General features: G+C 47.1%; 1 protein-coding gene across 1 annotated transcript in view; it reads left to right on the plus strand.

The window, feature by feature from the left end:
* DNAH9 (dynein axonemal heavy chain 9) overlaps window positions 1-20,427 on the plus strand; it is a 165,925-nt gene that overhangs the window by 107,799 nt on the left and 37,699 nt on the right. The window contains exons 58-61 of the mRNA XM_085077980.1: window positions 1,863-2,033; window positions 2,907-3,029; window positions 15,949-16,142; window positions 20,071-20,219. Of these exons, the coding sequence (XP_084934106.1) occupies window positions 1,863-2,033; window positions 2,907-3,029; window positions 15,949-16,142; window positions 20,071-20,219 (637 nt within the window). The remainder of the gene's footprint in view (window positions 1-1,862; window positions 2,034-2,906; window positions 3,030-15,948; window positions 16,143-20,070; window positions 20,220-20,427) is intronic.

Genomic DNA, 20,427 nt, shown 5'->3' on the forward strand with positions numbered 1-20,427 from the left:
AATGTGTTGAGCCTCATCCACAAAGAAGCTTTTCTTTTTGATATCTCCGACTCGTTTGTTGAAGTAATTTTATCAGAAAAATGTACAGAATATCTTTTGTGCCTTTTGAAAGATTCATCCCTTACACATACATAATAGATACAGGGGTTCCTGAGGTTTCACCTTTAATCTGTGTCTTCCATAGTTAGTTTGTTTTATGTTTTCCAGTTGGCATTAGCAGTGTGTATAAATACACAGAAAATTATTGGGTGAAATGTTTTTGTCTAATAAATTTTGATGACAGATCATAAAACATTGTGTAAAGATGCACAGAGATGATTTTGGAATACTTGCCACACAGCTGGAAGCCCATTATAAATTAGAACACAAAGATTTATGTGCTGCTCTGCAGCATGTTTTAACACAATTTAAAGAAATGTTAAGCAGGGAAATGCATTCTGCAATTATTTAATAATGCATTAGGTATCAATGTTACTTTAATTTGTTGAGGCATCGTTTTTCTTTTGTAAAACCCTGAAAATAAGGCTGCCAACACAGTCATGCCTTGTCCAGTTGGTGCCATCAATGTGTATTGGCCTGGTTATTTCCTTTAGCTGGGCTCAGCACATGGAGCCTTTGCATTGCTAAGCAGGACTTGGGGTTTATGTTGCTGTGAATTTCCTTTTTCTGGTTGCATTTGATAATTTGCTCCTGTTTTTAATTTGAACGACTCTGAAAGTTTTTTGTCTTTTCTCATTTAGATCAGAAATGTTGTTGCAGGAATCCTTAATCTCTTATATAAGAGGGCTGTTCTCTCTGCAGACACCCACCCTTGAGGGGGACTTCACTGGCTGCTTCAGCCCTCCTCAGCCAGTCCTTGGCTGGATCCACACAGTAAAATACTCATGGGACTTTTAAAAATTATTATTATTTATAGGACTTTCTCTTCTCCAGGTGGAAATATTTGTGCAATAAGTGTGCTTTTCTCCTCTGCTCTGCTCTGGTGAGGCTCCGCCTGGAGTAGTGTCCAGGTCTGGGGTCCTCAGCACAGGAAAGATGGGGATGTGGTTGAGCAGGTCCAGAGGAGGCCATGGATATGATCCAAGAGGTGGAGCCCCTGTATGGAGCCAGGCTGGGAGAGCTGGGGGTGTTCACCTGGAGAGGAGTGTGGGGGGAGACCTCAGAGTCCCTACCAGGGTCTAAAGGGGCTCCAGGAGAGCTGGAGAGGGACTGGGGATAAGGGATGGAGGGACAGGACACAGGGAATGGCTTCCCACTGCCAGAGGGCAGGGAGAGATGGGAGATTGGGAAGGAATTCCTGGCTGGGAGGGTAGGCAGACCCTGGCACGGGGTGCCCAGAGAAGCTGTGGCTGCCCCTGGCAGCGTCCAAGGCCAGGCTGGACACTGGGGCTTGGAGCAGCCTGGGATAGTGGAAAGTGCCAACGGCAGGGGGTGGAACAAGATGAGCTTGTGTTGGATTTTTTTCCCATGGAAACCATTCTGGAGTGTATGTTTCCTCTGGGAACTCCACTATCTGCTGGCTTAACATTTGCAGAGAAGGTGGTCTGGGTGTCCCAGTGGGAGCACATTGGGCAGAGAAACATTTCCTGTGTGCCTTGAGCCTGAGTTCCCTCTGCCCCATCCTTGCTGCCTCCTGGGGCCCTAGGGAGCACATTGTCCCGGGGAGTGTCACCTCTGCCAGGCTCTGTGTCCCTGCAGAGCAGCACAGGCAGGCCCAGGGGCTGCTCTCCGTGTGTTACCTGCCCTGTGGAGCTGGGATGCAGCACCTGAGCTGGCATCACTCACTGGGACACCCCAGGGACACCCAGGGCCAGGCAAAGGGCATCTCCCACTCCCCATTCTCACTGTGTCTCTCCTCCCAGGCGTTCCACATGGTGTTCCAGAAGGCCATGGAGAGGGCAGCTCCTGCTGAGAGCCTGGCAGAGAGGGTGCTGAGCCTCACTGACAGCATCACCTTCTCAGTGTTCCAGTACACAGCCCGGGGGCTCTTCGAGGCTGACAAACTGACCTTCAGCGCCCAGCTCACCTTCCAGGTAACCTCGGGCAGCTTGTGGGACAGAGCTCAGTGCCAGAGCAGCACAGACAGGGCTGGGGCTTGATTGTCTTCTCTGCCACTCTTAGAGTCACAGAATCCCAGAATCATTCAGGTTGGAAAATCCTTACAGGACTGTAGAATCCAACCCGTGCCCAGTGCCCACCTTGTCCCCAGCCCAGAGCACTCAGTGCCACCTCCAGGCCTTCCTGGGACACCTGCAGGGATGGGCACTCCAAACCTCCCTGGGCAGCTCCTGCCAAGGCCTGAGCACCCTTTCCATGAGGAAATTCCTGCTGCTGGCCAAGCTGAGCCTCCCCTGGCCCAGCCTGAGGCTGTTCCCTCTCCTCCTGTCCCTGTTCCCTAGAGCACAGCCTGACCCCCTGGCTGTCCCCTCCTGGCAGCAGCTGTGCAGAGCCACAAGGTCCCCCTGAGCCTCCTTTGCTCCAGGCTGAGCTCCTTTCTCAGCTCCCTCAGCTGCTCCTCATTGGATTTATTCCCATGGATAACAGGCACAGATGCTGTGTTTGGATTTGAATTATGCTGACAAAGGTTGAGAGAGTAACTCCTGCTTGCAGGACCTAGAAAAAAGGGCATCTTGTAATTTAACCTAAACAAGTTAAGAGCTGCTCTTGCTGCAGTGCTGATCTACCATGTCAGCTGTGTTTGTATCATTCTCAGTGTACAATCTGAGCAAGACCTCTTTTGGGAGGCCCAGAGCACCTGCATGGTGTGTCCATCACACCCCTCCAACACCCTGCACATTTTAGTCACGCATTTGGTGTGTACATGAGTTGAATAATCATTCTGCTGGAGTTTGTTGCTGCTCTGGATCCTGGCTGCTCAAGGATGTCTTGTTTGTTTGGAATTACAGATACTTCTGATGAATAAAGAAATCAACCCAGCAGAGCTGGATTTCCTGCTCAGATACCCAGCAGAGCCTGGAGTCACGAGCCCTGTGGAGTTCCTGTCTGATCATTCCTGGGGAGGCATCAAGGTACCTGAACCATGGGAAATCAGCTCCCCTCATCTCCTCTAAAAGCCCTTCAGCCCTTCAAGTGGCTCCTTGTGGCATTTGGTGAACAAAAATCTGCCATACATGAGGAGCAGCACAAAAAGGCCACAGACATGGAGAGTTTTGCAGGTCCTACAACAATTTTTGGGGCTCTTTCTGTACCCTCATGTATGTCCCTGAGAAGGTGATTTTTCCCTCTGAGATTTAGGCTTCCCCCTGTTAGACCAGGCTGAGAATCACCTCAGAGCTTTGTGGTTGTGGCTTGTAAAGGACATGGAGATGTCCCTGGATTTGGGAAGGAGAGGGAATTTCTGCAGAGATGTGCTGAGGCTGGAGCTGTGACAGCTGCCAGGGAAATACTGTCATGGGAAGGGGCAGGTCTGGTACCTGCCAGGGGTTTGGAGTGAGAAGGGAGGCAGAGCATCCCAAAGAGATGAGAGTTATCCCACACTTGTTCCTATTTGTCAACAAATGTGAATTGTGCTCGGGTTAGACCTGGTTCAGCAGGGTGGGATTTGCTTTCTGAAAAGGGTCAAAATATTCTCCACCTTTGGCCTGTTCATTGCCACCTTGCTGGAGCTGGGATTGTGGTGCTGATCAGTCTCTGGCACCTGTGGTCATGTAAGGATCAGTTTTATTTACAGCATGTTGCCTCTGTGGGACATTTTCCTGGTGCTGTGAAGCAGGGAGTGAGGATTTCCCAGTTTCACTGGGATAGATCTCAAATTTTCACCTGGGATATTGGATTTTCCCTTTCTCTCTGAATGGAGAATGTATGTGGTTCCTGGAGGGGGACCAGACAGAAAATCTTCATCCAGGCCCAATATATCTCTGGTATTCTCTGCCTCTGTTTTGTGGGGCTTTCCAGAGCTGTGCAGGAAATCTGGCTTGTGGTGCCACATGCCTTGGGCTGAGCTCCCTGGGCAAACCCTGTCCCTCAGGAGACACAGAGCTCAGCTCCAGGCTGCAGCTCAGGAGTCAAAGGAAGTCGGTATCTCTAACACAGGTCACCCACAGTGATGCCAAATGGCAACATGGAACAATTCATGGCAGATGTGGCTGCCCTGAGCAGGAGTTGCCATCTCCATCTCTTCTCTGGCAGTGAGGATGGAGCCTCTGCCTCATTCTGCGTGTCCCAGCTCATGTTAAAATGTCACAATTTTCAGCCATAGAATAAGCTTGGAACTTCTCACTAAACCAGCTCTGTTCAGCCTCTAAAAGGTCTATTTCCATAATAATGAAGGAATTAAAAAAAATCCTCCACCTTTTCCTTAATCACCCTCTATTTAGCGGTGGCACTTTGCTGTTCAGACAGCAGCAGCTTTAGTTTTTTTGGGTAATCAGGAGGACTGATGTGCAGTCTGTATGGACTGTGGGTGTGCACACACCATTGCTTGACATCACAGGTTTTCTCAGCTCTGCTGTGTCCCTGCCCAGGTTCAGCCTGGGAAAATGTGGGTTGGAGGTGCCTTTTAGTCCTCTGGAGTCCCTCTGGGTTCTCATTCTGCACTGCCTGGGACTGTCCTGCACTGCAAAACTTCTTTCTACTTCAGTGCTTTAAGCTTCCTCTGGAACATGACCTTCCTTCTGCCATGGGATTGAGAGGTTTCAGACTCCAGTTCCCATTTTGGGGATACTTTTATGCATCTTAGGAAACACACGTTTTCTGGCACTTGAGGACATAGTTTAGTGCTGGTGCTGGGTTGATGGTTGGTCTTGGTGATCTTAGAGGTCTTTTCCAACCTTTTGATTCTATGATTCTCTATTACTCCAGCAGTGCCCAAGGATGCCTTTGCCACCAGCCTGCAGGTGGTACATTCCACAAACAAACATCACCTATGCTTGCAGTGAGTTTTCTTTGTGAGGTCATCCCTGCTGTGCTGCCAGTCCCACTCCATGTGGCTAAACTGGCCTTTCCTGTTCCCCCTGTGCTTCAGCACAATTGTTGCAATGGTCTCACTGCTCAGTGAAGCTGGTTCAGTGCCAGCTCAGGGGCATAAACAGCAGAATGAACAGAAACTCCCAGTCAGTCAACCCTCAGGCTTTCTTCTTGCTTCACTCCTGCCCAGAGGGGCAGCTCTGATTTCTTCTCTAGGGACAGGGACAGCACCAGGGAACAGCTGGAGCTGTGCCAGGGCAGGTCAGGCTGGAGATCAGGAAAGGTTCTTCCCCCAGAGGGTGCTGGCACTGCCCAGGCTCCCCAGGCAATGGGCACAGCCTGAGGCTGCCAGAGCTCCAGGAGTGTTTGGACAGCACTGCCAGGGATGCACAGGGTGGGATTGTTGGGGTGTCTGTGCAGGGCTGGAGTTGGACTGGATGATCCTGTGGTTCCTTCCAGCTCAGGACATTCCATGACTGTGATCCATGACACAGCCAGGAGAACAGGCAATGCCCAAGTGCATCTGTGCTGTCAGAGCTGCTGTGACACCAGCAGGGAGCTGCTCCTCAGAGCTCAGACCCTGTTATCACTGAACAAGGGCTTCTCCCCTCCATCAGCTGCTGGAATTCCCATTCCATCCCTGGATGTGCAGCCTGCACTCTGTCACCCTGGGCCAGCCCAGAATGGATGTTGGGTGTCTATCATGGGGTCACTGCATGGGGGGAGCAGTTGGAAGTTCATTCTGGAGGCAGGAATTGAGGGTAGGTTGTCACCTCAAGTCCCTTCCCAAGTGATTCCCTTCCCACTCAGCTTCTTCCTCCCCACTGAAGAGGGTCTGTGGTTGAGGTTGAAACTGTGATGCCCAGAAATCTTTGCAGAAAGCTTTCCAGGTGTGCTGCACCCCTCAGGTGTCCTCAGCCTCAGCCTGCACCCAATGGCCCCAGGAAATTCTCATCTCCACGAGCTGCAGTCACTGCCCAGTAATCTGCACTAATCTTATGAATTTCAGGGTTTTCTGATAGTGAATTCTGCATTATCAGATACTGAATACCCTTCAGATTGTCTTTTGTGATGATTGTACTATTGATTTTACTATAAATAATACGGTTGGCGTCAACTTTATTAGTGTTTATGTTCTGTTGATGTCTGTTGGTTTATTGGCCTTTGAGTTTTTGGCAATTCCAGTTACTTGAGGCATGGGTTTAGTACAATCATATTTTGTCACAGACTGCTATAATTAGGTTAATTAGTCATGGCTTCTACACAGCTTATTAACAGGCTAAAATCTCCTTTTCTTATATCAAGAAGATTAAGTGCTATAATAAATTGTTTCTTCAACAAAGCTTGAGCAAAGTACATTTCAGATTTATATTTCAAATTCAAAGTGAAATTTAGCATTCTGCTGATTTTTCACAGAAACATTGAAAATGCTCCAGCCCAAAGGGCTCCTCTTGCCAGGGGGTTCTGGCCAAGATAGTGCCAAAAGAAATCAATATTGGTATTTGTGGCCCATTCTGAGCCTCCCACTTTGGGCACATTAACTTCCAAGGAAACCTCATTAAATGTTGAGGGCTCTGGGCATGCAACTGGCCTTGTGTGACTTGGCTTATTATTTATTGTTGGGGGTTGATTAATAATATATATAGGCCAATAATCCTTTGCAGCTGTCTGGCTGTTTGCAGCTCGTGGTGCTGGAGCATCTCACTTAGGAAACAGTCATTTATGATTTAGTTTTCCAGCTTCTTTCAAGCTCAGTACAAAGTTTCACAGAGCTTTTTGCTGTAATGTGTGTGCCAGGGAAGGTCAGTATTTACCCCTGGATGAAGAAAACCCTGGCCAGAAGGACATGGTTTGTAGGGAAAGGTAATAGCTTTTATTATATCTGCTGATAGACTTGGGAAAATAGGTACATTTCAGGCTCTTTTGTGCTTCTTTAAACCTGAAACAGGGATTGAATTCGAGCTAAATAAAGGCTGAGAAAAGCTGCTCTGAGCTTGGCTGGGTTCTGTTCATCAGTCAGGCTGTGTGGGAGGGAATGGTACCTGTGGAGGAGCATTCCTTGGCTCTGGAGCAGGGGAGATGTTAGCAAAGGGCACAGCCATCAGCATCAGTGCAAATCCTGCCTCTGGGTCGTTGAGGGTTAGCTAAGAGCAGGAAGGGGACAGAACTGTGTTGTTTAATTAAAGCAGTGCCTTTGCTGAGTGCCTGGCTTTGGTGCTCAGTAGAGTTGGTCATTTCAGTCCTAAGGCCTCTCATTTGCAGGGGCTTAGCAGTGATCCTTTGAGAAGGGAAAAGTGTTCTTTAACTCCTAATGAGGTTTCCTGTCTCTTTTCAATTTCCTTTATTACAGCCTGTTGTACTGCTCACCCCCTCTGTGTTCCCAGTGTCTACCCTGAAAGTTTTTCTCTCTGTTGGTACTTCTGCAAACATTTTCTGTGTCCATACAAGGTTGGCTGTTTCTCCTGACTTGGCTGGAGGTTTCCTCACCAGTAAATGTGTGGACACACCTCAGACCACTGTGCTGCTGCTGCTGCTGGAGCTGTGGCCACAGCCAGGTGCAAATGGCCATTTGGGAATTCCCACTGTGTGATTGAATTAACACAGAATCCATGTAGAGACTGTCCTCTGCAGGGTGAGCATTCTCTGAGCTGATCTCTGAATTGATGCTCTGTGGTCCCTTGAACCCTGTGTGAAGCCCAGGCTGCCCTGCTGAGCTGTTCTTGGTTATCCTCAGGGCAAGAACACACAGCTCGTGTCATGGCTCTTCTCTGTCCATGGGGACAGAAATGACATCACTGGGTGTTAGGGTTGTTTGGTTTTTCAGGCTGTGTCCAGACTAACCAGTAAAGTGGTTAGCAGCACCTCTCCTCTCCTCTCCTCTCCTCTCCTCTCCTCTCCTCTCCTCTCCTCTCCTCTCCTCTCCTCTCCTCTCCTCTCCTCTCCTCTCCGCTGATGGAGCCAGGGGCTGTGCCCTCATGGTCAGGGTTGTCTTGCCCTAAACCAGTCCATTGGAGAAGGTGAGGGTTGTTCTCCAGCCACCCAGCCCAGCTGCAGGAGGGCTCAGTGGGGATCCCTGACCCCCCAGTCACCCCAGCTGTCAAGTTCCCCCAAACTCCAGCTCCTCCATGCCGTGGGGAGCTGTGTCCCTGCTGCCCTGGGGTGCACATGGCTGTCCCCATGGCCGGCTGTTCCCAGGCTGGGTGCCAGCAGCACCAGAGCCTCGGCTGGGATGCACATTTCCCAAGCTTGATTTCCTTTGTGATATTTCCTGCAGTGCCTCTTCAGTGCTGAATGCAGATGTGTCCCACAGGATAAGTGCAGCGAGTTAACACACAGCAGGAGTACACCTGGCCAGCTTGGATTACTTCTTAGCCCAATCATTTCCCTCATCTTTTTCTGAAGAGGAAGAATTTTCATTATGTAGATATGAAAACGCCACTGAAAGGGCATTGTTTATTAAATGTGATGTTGAATAATGAGCTCTAAATACTGAATTCAGCTTTCGAGGAGGAGAACAGCCCTAGACAAAGTCGTATATTAACTCCATATTTATAATTTTGCAGAATGCAGATGATAAGATTGCGTGTGTGGCTTATGAGATAAAATACCGAATCATATATTTTGCATTTAAGAAAACTGGATTTTTTGGGACAAAAGAACAGAAATCTCTCTTCCAACTTTCACTTCTTGCACTTTTTAGATGAGGAAATTTTTCATTCTTCTCCAAGATCCATTGTGACACAATCTGCTGCATACATTGTGCTCTCTGTGCATATGCAATGTCCTTTGATCAGGCTGGTCAGACAGGAAAGGCTCGCAGCTCACAGCTTCCCTTCTACATTCAGAATTATTATTATGCCAGAAAATCATAGTCTTAATTAAATATCTTCCATTAGCTCAGTTCTTCAGACGTACAGCCTTTTAGAGCATCTTTGATAGAAAACATTGATTGTGACACTTCAATGGACATTTATCTGCTCTCATCTAGAAGTTTTCTAAGGACATTCTTCTGTCCTCTGTATCAAGTCTCAGAGAAATATTACCAATGTCTCACAGAAATGCTACTTGAGAACGTTTTACCTTTTTTTCCCTCTTCTCTTTTTTAACCTGCTGGCTAACGATCTGATGCTTATCTAAAATACAACAGATTGCCATCACATCAAATATTTAAGGATGCGCTTTGTTGGTTTGATTGCAGAGTGGAAATTGAGTTTTTTCGGAGGTTCTACAGCCTCTGTCTTTCCCTCTCAATCCACCCGGACACAAAGCCTGCTGGCAGCTGAGCATTTGGAATGTAAAAGCTCCTTCACCCTCTGTTTAGAGGGAAAGGGAAGTAATGCCTTCATCCTGCCCTTGGGTCACACCAACCCCAGGCTGGGGCAGAGGGGCTGAAAGTTGGGGAATGCTGGTGACAGAGGCTGGAGATGATCCCTGGTGTGTCCAGGTGGGCAGGAGGCCAAGGGCACCTGGGCTGTCCCAGCTCTGGGGTGGCAGCAGGGCCAGGGCAGTGCCTGTCCCCTGTGCTGGCACTGCTGGGGCACCTCCAGTGCTGGGGCAGCTCTGGGACCCTCAGGACAAGAGGGACATGGAGGGGCTGGAGATGTCCAGGGAAGGGAATGGAGCTGGGAAGGGTCTGAAGCACCAGGAGAGGCTGAGGGAGCTGGGAAAGGAGCTCAGCCTGGAGCAAAGGAGGCTCAGGGGGACCTTGTGGCTCTGCACAGCTGCTGACAGGAGGGGACAGCCAGGGGGTCAGGCTGTGCTCCAGGGAATGAGGAAAGGGATGAAAGGAAACAGCCATGTGGATGTGGCATTTGAGCACATGGTGGTGCTGGGTTGATGGTGGGACTTGGTGATCTTAGACATCCTATTTAACCTAAATAATTCACTGATTTTGTGAGAAAGGATCTGCTGGAGCTCCTCATAGTGTAACAGAGCCCTTTCCCTGTTTCCTTTCCCTGGCAGTGGTGGTTCAGCTGTCCTGGGGGACCCATGCCCAGCTTCTGGTTCTGGCTGTGTGTTCCCATTTTGCTGAGAGGAGGGAAGAGGGAAGATGGAGAGTGTGGCTTGGGAGAGCAGCCTGACTTTGCAAGGCCCATTCTCAAACCCACTTGAACAACCTCCTTAGAAAATGCAGCGAAAGTGTCAACATGAACCCATCTGGGAGACATCTCAGGCAAAATGAGGAAAATACAGTGGGTGTAATAAGCAATGAGAATACAAAGATTGTGACTAAGTCTCATTCCTGTTAATGACCTTTCCTGTCAAGTGGAGCTGGCTCTAAGCACGCACTGGTAGGAAGCAGATGAGTGCTGAAGCCATTGTTCCCTAATTCATGATACAAGTTTCACTGGAAATTTCCAAGGGAAGGTAGTGAAATCTGACCCATCACTCATAACCAGGGTGGTTTTGAACAGCGATGTGTTGTGGCTCTGCACACCTTCTGTCCCCATTAAAATGTAGAAGCAGCAAGGAGGAGTTGGAAGGGAGACAGGGGCATGCAGTGCCTTGAGCTTGTCAGTCAGCTTTTATGAAGGAAATGAGGAGGGTTAAAATAACATTTTTGTGTTGAAAGGTGATTGAAGCTTGGCAAACCCATCAAATCTTTATTTTCACCTTTGCTAGAGATTTTTCTTATGAGTTAAATTATTCAGGTAGTGCGGCTAAACAGAAAATAACACCTTCAGTGTATGAATAATACAACCTAAACCCTAGGATGGGAGAGATTGCAAATAATCCATCATCTGCAACATTAATTCCTCTAGTTAACAGTAGTATTTAAATGGAACAATTCATCTGCCTATACGTCTTTTTCCTGAATGATCCAATCTATCAATTGAAGCCAGGTGCAGGTCTGACTTTGCCATTCTTCCAGAAGCTGTCATTTTCCAGCTGTGGGGATGCTGGTTTTCCTAAAGACTTTTGGGCCAGCTGCAGAAAATGAAAGAAAGAAATTATGAATATTCACTGAAACCTATTTAAGCTGTGCCCATGGACAGCGTCAGACCTTTACAAAGTGTTTGGGGGATCATGGAATTGTAGAGTTGTTAAGGTTGGAAAAGACCTTCATGATCCTCGAGTCCAAACTTTGACCAACCTGAGTCCCACCATGGTCACTAAACCCAAAGTTCACCTACTTGAAACCCCTCAAGACCACAGAGGACTGCAGGACCCCTTGGAGCAGGTGGCACTGCTGTCCCAGATCAGCTCAGGCTCAGTGACACAACCACTGAGCACTCTGAGCTTCTCGTTGGGGATCTCTGTTAAAAACTGCGTAACACAATTCATAACGCCACAGCTCCTTAACTGTGCAAGTCAAATCGTGACTAATCAGCAGGATTTAATCATCTCACAGATTATTAAAACTGTGAGAATATTAAATATAATTTCTTTCCAGTGTTGTCAAGTTATGTGATTTTTAGAGAGATGTTTGATGTTCAGTGTGTTCCCTACAGAACATAATTCTTTTAGGCAGAAGCTTAATTTTTTTTTTAAAGAAAAGCAAGATATATAAGTTAAAACTGAAAATAAAAACCAGATATAACCTGAAGCCTCGAAAGATAATGATAGCTTTTACAAAAACCCTCAAATTCCTTTATTTTGATTTCCTTTTGTCTTTTAAAACACAGTCTCCTGGCTGCTGAGGAGGTGGATAACTGGGTGTTAGGAGTGTTCTGGCAGCACTGCCTTTACTGGCTCTGTATTATTTTCACAGTGAGATGATTTTGTCCTGCCTTGCCCCAGAGTTGTTCTCAAATCAGGTGACTCTGAGGAGGGCTGTTTTAAATTACAGAAATATTTTAAAATGCAAACCAATCTTTTGGTTATTTTTTAAAGGATAGTTCCTTTTGGAATTGAGGGGAAGAAAACATGGCGATAATATAAGTGTTTGGGGTTTGTTTGGGGTTTTTTTAGGTTTTATGACATCTTATGAAGCAACACATAAACTTGAGGCCAGTTTGAGCAGATGGTTTCCTTAGCACAGTTGCCTTTGGTGATCAGAGCAAGTGTTCCCTCTAATAAATGTACAAAGCTTGTTGTGCTGTGTCTGGCACTGGGAGATAACTTGTGTGCAGCAGCAGTGACAGCAGCCCTTTGCAGTTGTTCTTTTGTCTCCTGTGGATTCTGAGGGTTTCCTCTCTGCCTCTCCTCCCTGTCCCCAGATGTTGTCCCCACAAAGGTCCCCCAGATGTTGTGCCCACCAAGGTCCCCCTGTTCCCTGGGATGCTTGGCTGGCTCTGGGCTGTGTGTGGAGGACACTGCTGGCCTCACCAGCACTGCTCTGCCATGGCATGCAGCATTCCTGTCCCTGAGCCAGGGGCTGCTCCATGCTGTGTTTCCTACAGCTGTGGGGGAATGAGAGAGCTCTGCATCTGTGAAAGTGTGAACCCACGGAGCTGCTGACACACCAGCTCCTCAGCAACACTGCTTCTGACTTAGACAAGGAACTGGCAGAGAAACATGAGTGATAAAGCAACTTGTCTGTGATTCAGTGAATGGAAAACCATTTGCTCTGAGAAGACGATGATCCTCGCTTTAACATGGTGTGAAGAATTCTGTTTTGTTGAAAAAGTCTCCTTTTGAGGTACAAACTCAAGCCCCTCCTGTTTGCAGCCATCAGAAATGATCACAGTGTGGATTGCAGAGACAAGAGCTCGAGTCCTCCAGCTCTTTGTATCATTTTCTATTTTGACCAATATTTTCTGTCTCTCTCCATTTCCATGACAACTCTAAGTGACAAATGTACTTTTCATTATGTGGACAAAAATAGATACCCTGCACAGGTTTGATGTGTAGTTCCCATCTGCTGCCCCAATGTCCCACTCCTGCCTGGGAACAGGGATGTGTTAGTGCTGGACTAAATCTCTTGGAGAAGTTCACAACAGAGGTATTGAAAAGCATTTAATGTTCACAGAAAGATTACTGATTGAGAGAGCTTTCACTCCACTGGCTTTTAAATAGAAACATCTCCCATTAATACCGTCATTCCTAATAAATGCTATTAAAATTGTTGACTAATGAAAATTTTAGTGTTAATTTATATAATACAGACTTTTTATTTGCAATTAGCGCTTTCTTGATTCTGCAATACGTTGTTCAGGGAGAGAGAGAGATTATCATTCCTGATTACATGTCTGTCATTTAGCAAGAAAAAAGCAATTTTTCCGAGTCTCCCTTGTTAACATCAACCAAGAGACTTCTCGAAGCTGCAGCAGCCGAAGTTCTGAAGTGATATTTTAAGCAAATCACGTCAAAAGTCAACAGTGAGAAGATGTTTTATATAAGCACTTGTACTGAGAATTCCCCGAATTCAACATTTACCATTGTATTATGCTCAGCCACAAGAGGTGCACTGAATACATTTATTGCTGCACGAACCAGGGTTTGGCAGATCAGAATTTGTGGCATCATTCCTGGGAATCTCAGTTTCTCATGTTCTGTGCTCTGGTGTCTGTTTTTTCACAGCAAGCAGAGTATGGCGCTGAATTGGAGCAAGTCCTTCTGTCGCTGACACTTCTCCTTGTTAGTGCAAATCCACACATGGAAAGAGCAGCTGTTGAATCACTTTGCTCGCAGTGTTTATGGAATTCTCTGGATCCCTGGGCATGGGGATGTCAGTGGAGAGCTGAGCCAGCCTGTGCTGTGGCACTGCAAAGACTCTGCTCTTCCCTGTGCCTTGGCTGGAGGTGTTGATGGAATGGTGCCTTTGGGCAAGGCTGGGGTTGTTGCAGAGGAATTTACAGTGGTATCTGTATGTCCTTCTCTGCCCAGAGCTCTGGTTCTGACTCTGGAACACAGCCTGGGAAGGAAGGTGGGGGATTTGTCCAGCTACAAGAGGACAAATGTTCCATGTTCCTGGCATATGTCATAAGGATCAGCTGTGACAAACTGCACCTTGGGAGGTTCTGCTTGAATATATCTTTTCAAAAATCATCTCCTTTACTGTAAGGACACTGCAGCTCTCAGCAGGGCACCCAGAGGGGCTGAGAGGTTCACCTTGGAGGGCAGTGTTTTGGTGGACACAGCCATGGCCAGACCCAGCCTGAGCAGCAGCTTGGCCTGGGCTGCTTCAGAGGTTTCTTCCAAACCATTGCTTTTGTGATGCTGTGAGTGGATGTACAGCAAATGTCCTGGGTCATGGCACCCTCTGGGAACAGCCCCACAACCTCTTTCTGTCTGTCATGGCACAGATTCCCAAAGAAGCTGTGGCTGCCCCTGGATCCCTGGCAGTGTCCAAGGCCGGGCTGGCCAGGGCTTGGAGCAGCCTGGGATAGTGGAATTCGTCCCTGCCCACGACAGGGATTTGCAATGAGGTGATCTTCCATGTCCAACCCAAGCCATTCTGTGATGCTGTAATTCCCACTGCTAAAGATGTGAAGACATTTGTTATCAGAAGCCCACTTTTCTGACATCTTCCTCCCCTCTCTTCACTCTCTGGGACTAAATTCAATCTATTAGAAAGACCAAAGTTTTACACTGCTCTTGTCTTCCTGTTGCAAAGCCTTTCCAGAGGTAAAGTGGGGTTTTTAAAACAGTTTGATCCTCAGTGTCTTCTTCCTTGTTTGCAACAGCACCATCTGCCAGGGCCCTTTTGTGATTTTCCAAGCTCTGTGCAAGGGTGGATCTTTCCAGTTCATCTGAATAAGGTGTGAAAACAGCATTTCTCAGAGAGTTTCCTCAGGTGCTTCCCCCAGTGAAGCTGTGTGGGATGGGAGCTGGAGCACTGGTGTGGGGAACACCTCTGCTCATCAGGGAGCTCCTGCTTCACTCTGACACTTCTCTTTCTATAGAAAACAGCTCATTCACTGTCTGTTATCCTTCACTTGTCTTTTATCCTTCACTTGTCTTTTCCATTTTGTGTTCAGCCACTCACATCTCCAGATTATGCAAAATGAAGATGTTTGTTTCAGTGAGAGTTCTACTCGAATCCAGAAGAGCCTTACGAGCTCTGCAATGTGTTCTGCCACCATTTGTATGAAAGAGAATTTGGATTCTTCACTTGTCTGCATAACATTTATAGTTGCCACTTTCTAACTACAAAATCCAACTACATTTTCTTTGCAATTCTAATTTATTTAATGCCTTGCTTGGCTGTTTTTGGGGCTTTCTTCAGCTGCCTGTTTCTGCTACAGACTCGTAGCACCAAGAAGTTAATCTTCATGTGCATTTGGCAGGTAGAAACCCAATGATTTTGTTTTTATCACGATCCTGGAGGGGATGAATGCCTGAGGAGAGAAAGCACCTACCTCTTTACACTGGCCCTGTGTTGGGGAGATTCCTGGCTCCATGATCACCATGAAATCAGTGGGAAAGCTCAGCGTTGTGGTTTCACAGAGGGTCTGCACCAGAGGGATGTGCATTGGGGGACAGGGAGAGAAAACCAGCTGTGTGTGTATGAAATCACCCAACCATGGCAGGGGAGTTGGAACAAGATGATTTGCAATATCCCTTCCAATCCAAACCATTCAGTGCTTCAGTGAAGACAATTAATATTCCAACTGTGAAATCTCTTTAAAAACCAGTTTTGTTGAGCATGGCATGTCTGAGTCTTTGTTCAGCACAGTTTTTCAGCAGCTGTTGTGGGGTTTGCTGCACAATTCTCCTCGTTTCTGTGGAATCAGTAAGGAGATCATGCAGCTCATGGGAATGCCAGCAATGTACTCTCCTATCAGACATGGGCTCCAGATTTCCGGCTCTCATCCAAAACAGTCATTTCTGGGATAAGTGACAGTGGCAAGTCTTTGTCACAGAGATTTTTCACATCTGGTTTCCAAGCAGGAGAGGAGAGTTCTTCCCTCTTTTGGTAGTGAACAGGGCATGCTGGCTGATGCCAAAATCTTTCATCCTTCCCTGTACTGTGCCTTCTAAAGAGAGGGGACAAAGGGTGGTCCTGCTGGGTTTCTGGCTGTGCTTGCCAGGCTCCAGCTCCCTGGTGGAGCAAAACATGAGCAGTGAGTAATGTTGGAAAAATGGCACAGAGTCACTGTAAGGTTGCCCTTCCTGACCTTCCTTGAATTTTTCCAGGCTCTCTCATCCATGGAGGAATTCAGAAACCTGGACCGGGATATCGAAGGGTCTGCAAAACGGTGGAAGAAGTTTGTGGAGTCGGAGTGTCCCGAAAAGGAGAGGTTCCCTCAGGACTGGAAGAACAAGTCGGCTCTGCAGCGCCTGTGCATCCTGAGGGCCCTGCGGCCTGACCGAGTGCCCTGTGCCATCAGGTGGGGCAGCTCTGGGGCTGGCTCTGTGGGGAGCAGGAGGAATGCAGGAATGTGTGTGGAGTTGGGAATGTGAGTTCCTTTTGAGGATGGGAGTTCTGCAATGTGATTTTCCTATCAAGGAATGGTGAATGAGCCATGAGGGTGGGCAGGCCCTGGCACAGGGTGCCCAGAGAAGCTGTGGCTGCTCCTGGATCCCTGGCAGTGTCCAAGGACAGGCTGGACATTGTGGCACCCTGGGACAGTGGAAGGTGTCCCTGCCATGGCAGGGGTGGCACTGGATGGGCTTTAAGGTCTCTTCTAACCCAGACTGTTCTGTGATTCAATGACCTCTGAACTCTGCAAGACAATGAACTGTCGCTGTTGAACGGCTAGCGGAGTGAAGAACCAAGCCGGTCAAATGTGGCAAAAATTCTGAATTTTATTATTTAATTCTAAAACTTATATAGACTTTCAAAGATCATCTGAATTGGGTCAATTCAAAACCTCCCCTTAGGCTGATTGGCCAGGCTTGAACCACCTATCCTTCCAGAGACCGTTTCAATAACATCTAAACTTTATCTTTATTTATAGAACACAGGAGGAAGAAGAGAAAAATTCCCATGCGAAAGAGTCTGTGCTTGCCACAGCGAACACATTTTATTGGAGTAGAATTTCTTGCTTAGGGGGATCAAAGCCCCATCAGCAGCAGGGCTGGAGCAGTGTAAGAGGCTCTGGGTGAGGAGCAGAGCTGCTAAGTCAGAAATGAGCATCACCATGCAGGTGTCACACCTGCTGGACTCTGGGTGATCATATTTAGAGTTCAATAACATCCACTTCAGTTACTGGATCAGTTTTGGCTGCTTCTTAGACACCAGAATAAAGAGTAGAAGTAAAGGAAAGTCTTATAGAGGTTTTTTCTCTTTTTCTTTTTTTCTTGTAAGATGCAAAATTTATGAGCTGCTGGTTCTGAAAGTTGTAGTGGTAAATTATGTAGTGGAGGTAACTGGGCGAGGCTAAACTTCCTGAAGTTATGCAGAAGCAACTGGCTTGTTCCAGACAAACTAAAGGTCTTTCAGTCCTTTAGGACTTGGGTTTGCCTCCTCTGCCCAATGTTTTGACATTTCAGTGACGTTTCTCATGCTCCTACTTCTCCAGTATTTTATATTCCTGCACCACCTGACCTGTGCATGATGCAGGGTGTATCACTCAGTGTATGAACTAGACCTGTTCATGCTTTAAAAAAAAAAAAAAAGACAAGACTGAATGAAGTTTCCCCATGGTCAATATTATTATGTTTTATTAGAATAAATACTAGAATTTATCATAATCATAGTATTCTAAGTCATCTTCCTTTTTCATTTCTTGCTCTTACAGCTGGATTCTCCATGTGTCTGTCAGCTGAAAATATTGATTTTCCTGTTGTTGTTTAGCTTGAGTAAAATAAGCTCTTGTCTGTCTGAAATTTCAGGTGCATATTTCATTTAAGCAACTATAATTCATTTCTTTCTTACTCACACAGCTCAGAAATAACTGGAACATCAAATTTCAGCCCCTTTCATATCTCTCTTTTATGCAAAGGGAATCCAAGTTCAAAAGCTTGGCTGGGTATTTTTAGGGTCTGGGCACTTCAAGCCTTTCTGTTTGCACAGGAGTATTTAAATGTTGTTTTGTATAGTTTTGTGTTGTTTCTTATCTCGAAGTAGGTTAGAACACAAACATGTTCAAACAGGAACAGTTCACTGAGCCTTCCCCAGGACTTTGGAGACTCTTCTTGAAATACAGGGCAGTCAGACAGGAGGCCCAAAAGACTTCAGAAGAGAAATCTCAGACCTGAAAAGCAAAGACAAAGACAGGCAAAATGGGTTTGGCTTCCTGGGTCCTTGGTGGTGTCACAGTCCTCAGAGCTGCCTGGTTTGGGTGGATCCTCCTTCCTTGGGGAGGGATTTGCTGTTGCTGAAAAATCACTGGAAAATACAGCAATCTGCTCATCAGTCCTGGTGGTCAGTGAGGTGTGGTGCTGTGTTGGGAGGAAAAGCTCTCCTTGGATTGAGGGTGACACAGCCAGCGTTCCTGGGAGCCCCACAGAGCTCAGGGCACTGGAGTGATTCCACACAGCACAGGGCACTGGGGTGATCCCATAGAGCACAGGGCACTGCTGTGACCCCACACAGCACAGGTCCCTGATGTGACCCCACAGAGCACAGGGCACTGCTCTGACCCCATAGAGCAGAGAACACTGCTCTGACCCCACAGAGCACAGGACACTGGGGTGATCCCACACAGCACAGGGCACTGCTGTGACCCCACACAGCACAGATCAGCTCTCAGCCAGTCCCTTGTCTTGCAGGGTATATTTTTATTTTTGTTCTGGCACCATTTCTGAGGTCCTGCTGCTGATATGGTGACCCAGTCCCCTGAACACCTCGTTTTTAAAAACCCCACCTTAGGGACTCCTCCAGCCCTGTCTGAGGGCAGCATTCCCTCTCCTCCACATGGATTCCCACCTGGCAGCCTCCCTCTCACCTGAGCTGCGTTTCTGAGCCCCCAAGGCACTGTTTCAAAGAGCTGAGATGTGAGCTAAAACAAGAGTGTTGTGATCTCTGATCTGATGGACTGTGTTAAATGTTGTGACCTGAAGCTTTCCAGCAGCAATTTAGCAAATCTTGACCCTGAACAGAAAAATCTCCTTGAAAGAATGACCAAAAATGTGGAAGCTTTTTTTTTTTTTTTTGCAATCCCTTAGGCATTTCTATTCCAGCTGCCTTTCCCCAGTCCTTGAAGGAGGTTCTCAGCTCTCTTAGAAAGAATTTGGCTGCCTTCAAAAGGCCTGAGTAATCCAGCTAAGCTCCAGCAGCCTTCCTGGGGTTTGACTATAACATTCCTACCTTTGAATCAGTGTTCAGTGTATCTCTTTTTGTAAAGCAGAGATGTCAGAAGCTCACCTTGGGGGAATCCAGCAGAACATTCTCAATGCTCTGTGTTCTGTTCCGGCAGCTGCTGTGGAGCTGAGCCTTTTCCTGTTCACTGCTTTGTATTTTTCCTTGTCACTCCCATGCCAAGGCTCCATGCACCAGATGTTCTTTGAGCTCTTCCCTTTTAACCCTCCAGATCAAAGTAATTGTGTAAATCATCTGGACTTTCTATGGATTGCTGCTTCCTCTGGAAGGCTCTTTGGATTGCAAAACACGTGGCAGGTTCCTGTATCTTAATTCTTTTCTCCTGAGATTCCCTAGTCAGAATCAAGCCAGTGCTTGTGTTGTGGCTCTGAATGCAGCCTTGGGCTGGCAGCTCCCACTGCTCTCCCCTCTCACTTCCCTTGGTCTGTCAGGAGCTGGGGTCTCCTGGGGCATCCACCCTGTGCAGAGTGCCAGGGGTAACCCAGGAATATCCTGAGGGATAACCCAGCCTGCAGATCCTCTCCACAATTATTTCATGCTCATTTTCCTAATTCAGCTTCTAATTCGTTTGAATCATCAAAATGAAAACTAATTGGAGGACAAGTCATGTGAGGAGTGGCTGAGGGAGCTGGGAAAGGAGCTCAGCCTGGAGCAAAGGAGGCTCAGGGGGACCTTGTGGCTCTGCACAGCTGCTGACAGGAGGGGACAGCTGGGGGGTCAGGCTGTGCTCCAGGGAACAGGGACAGGAGGAGAGGGAACAGCCTCAGGCTGGGCCAGGGGAGGTTGAGATTGGATATTAGGGAAAACTTTTCCAGCTGAAAGGTTCTCAAGCCCTGGCACCATCCCTGGAAGTGTTTAAAAAACCTGTGGATGGGACACTGGAAGACATGGTTTAAAGGTGAACATGGTGGTGTTTGATAATGGTCAGATTTGATATCTTGAAAGTCTTCTCAAGCCTCAATGATTCTGGGATACCATGATAATGAATTGATTATTTGCAGGGGAATCTGCCTTTTCTGAACAAACTGACAAAAGCTCTTTCTCTCTGGCAGAGATTTTGTAGAAGAAAAGCTGGGCAGCAAATACGTGGTAGGGAGATCCCTGGATTTTGCAACAACCTTTGAAGAATCAGGGCCTGCAACCCCGATGTTTTTCATCCTCTCCCCAGGAGTGGACCCACTGAAGGATGTGGAGAAACATGGTAAATAAATCCTGTCTCCAGGCACACCACAGCATTGCTATTTATCTGCTGCTTAATTATCTTAGCACGACATGCCTGTTTTGTTTGGGTTTTTTTTTTTCTCATCTCTTTGTAGATAATGAAGTAATATGTTAAAAATAGATAATTGTGAGAGGATGTGATGGGATTTGGGTTTGGTTTTATTGTTTTTCTTAAAGTTTTTTGGATT

This window comes from Lichenostomus cassidix, chromosome 18, assembly GCF_008360975.1.
Source record: "Lichenostomus cassidix isolate B80296 chromosome 18, HeHo_3.0, whole genome shotgun sequence".
Classification (NCBI taxonomy): Eukaryota; Metazoa; Chordata; class Aves; order Passeriformes; family Meliphagidae; genus Lichenostomus; species Lichenostomus cassidix.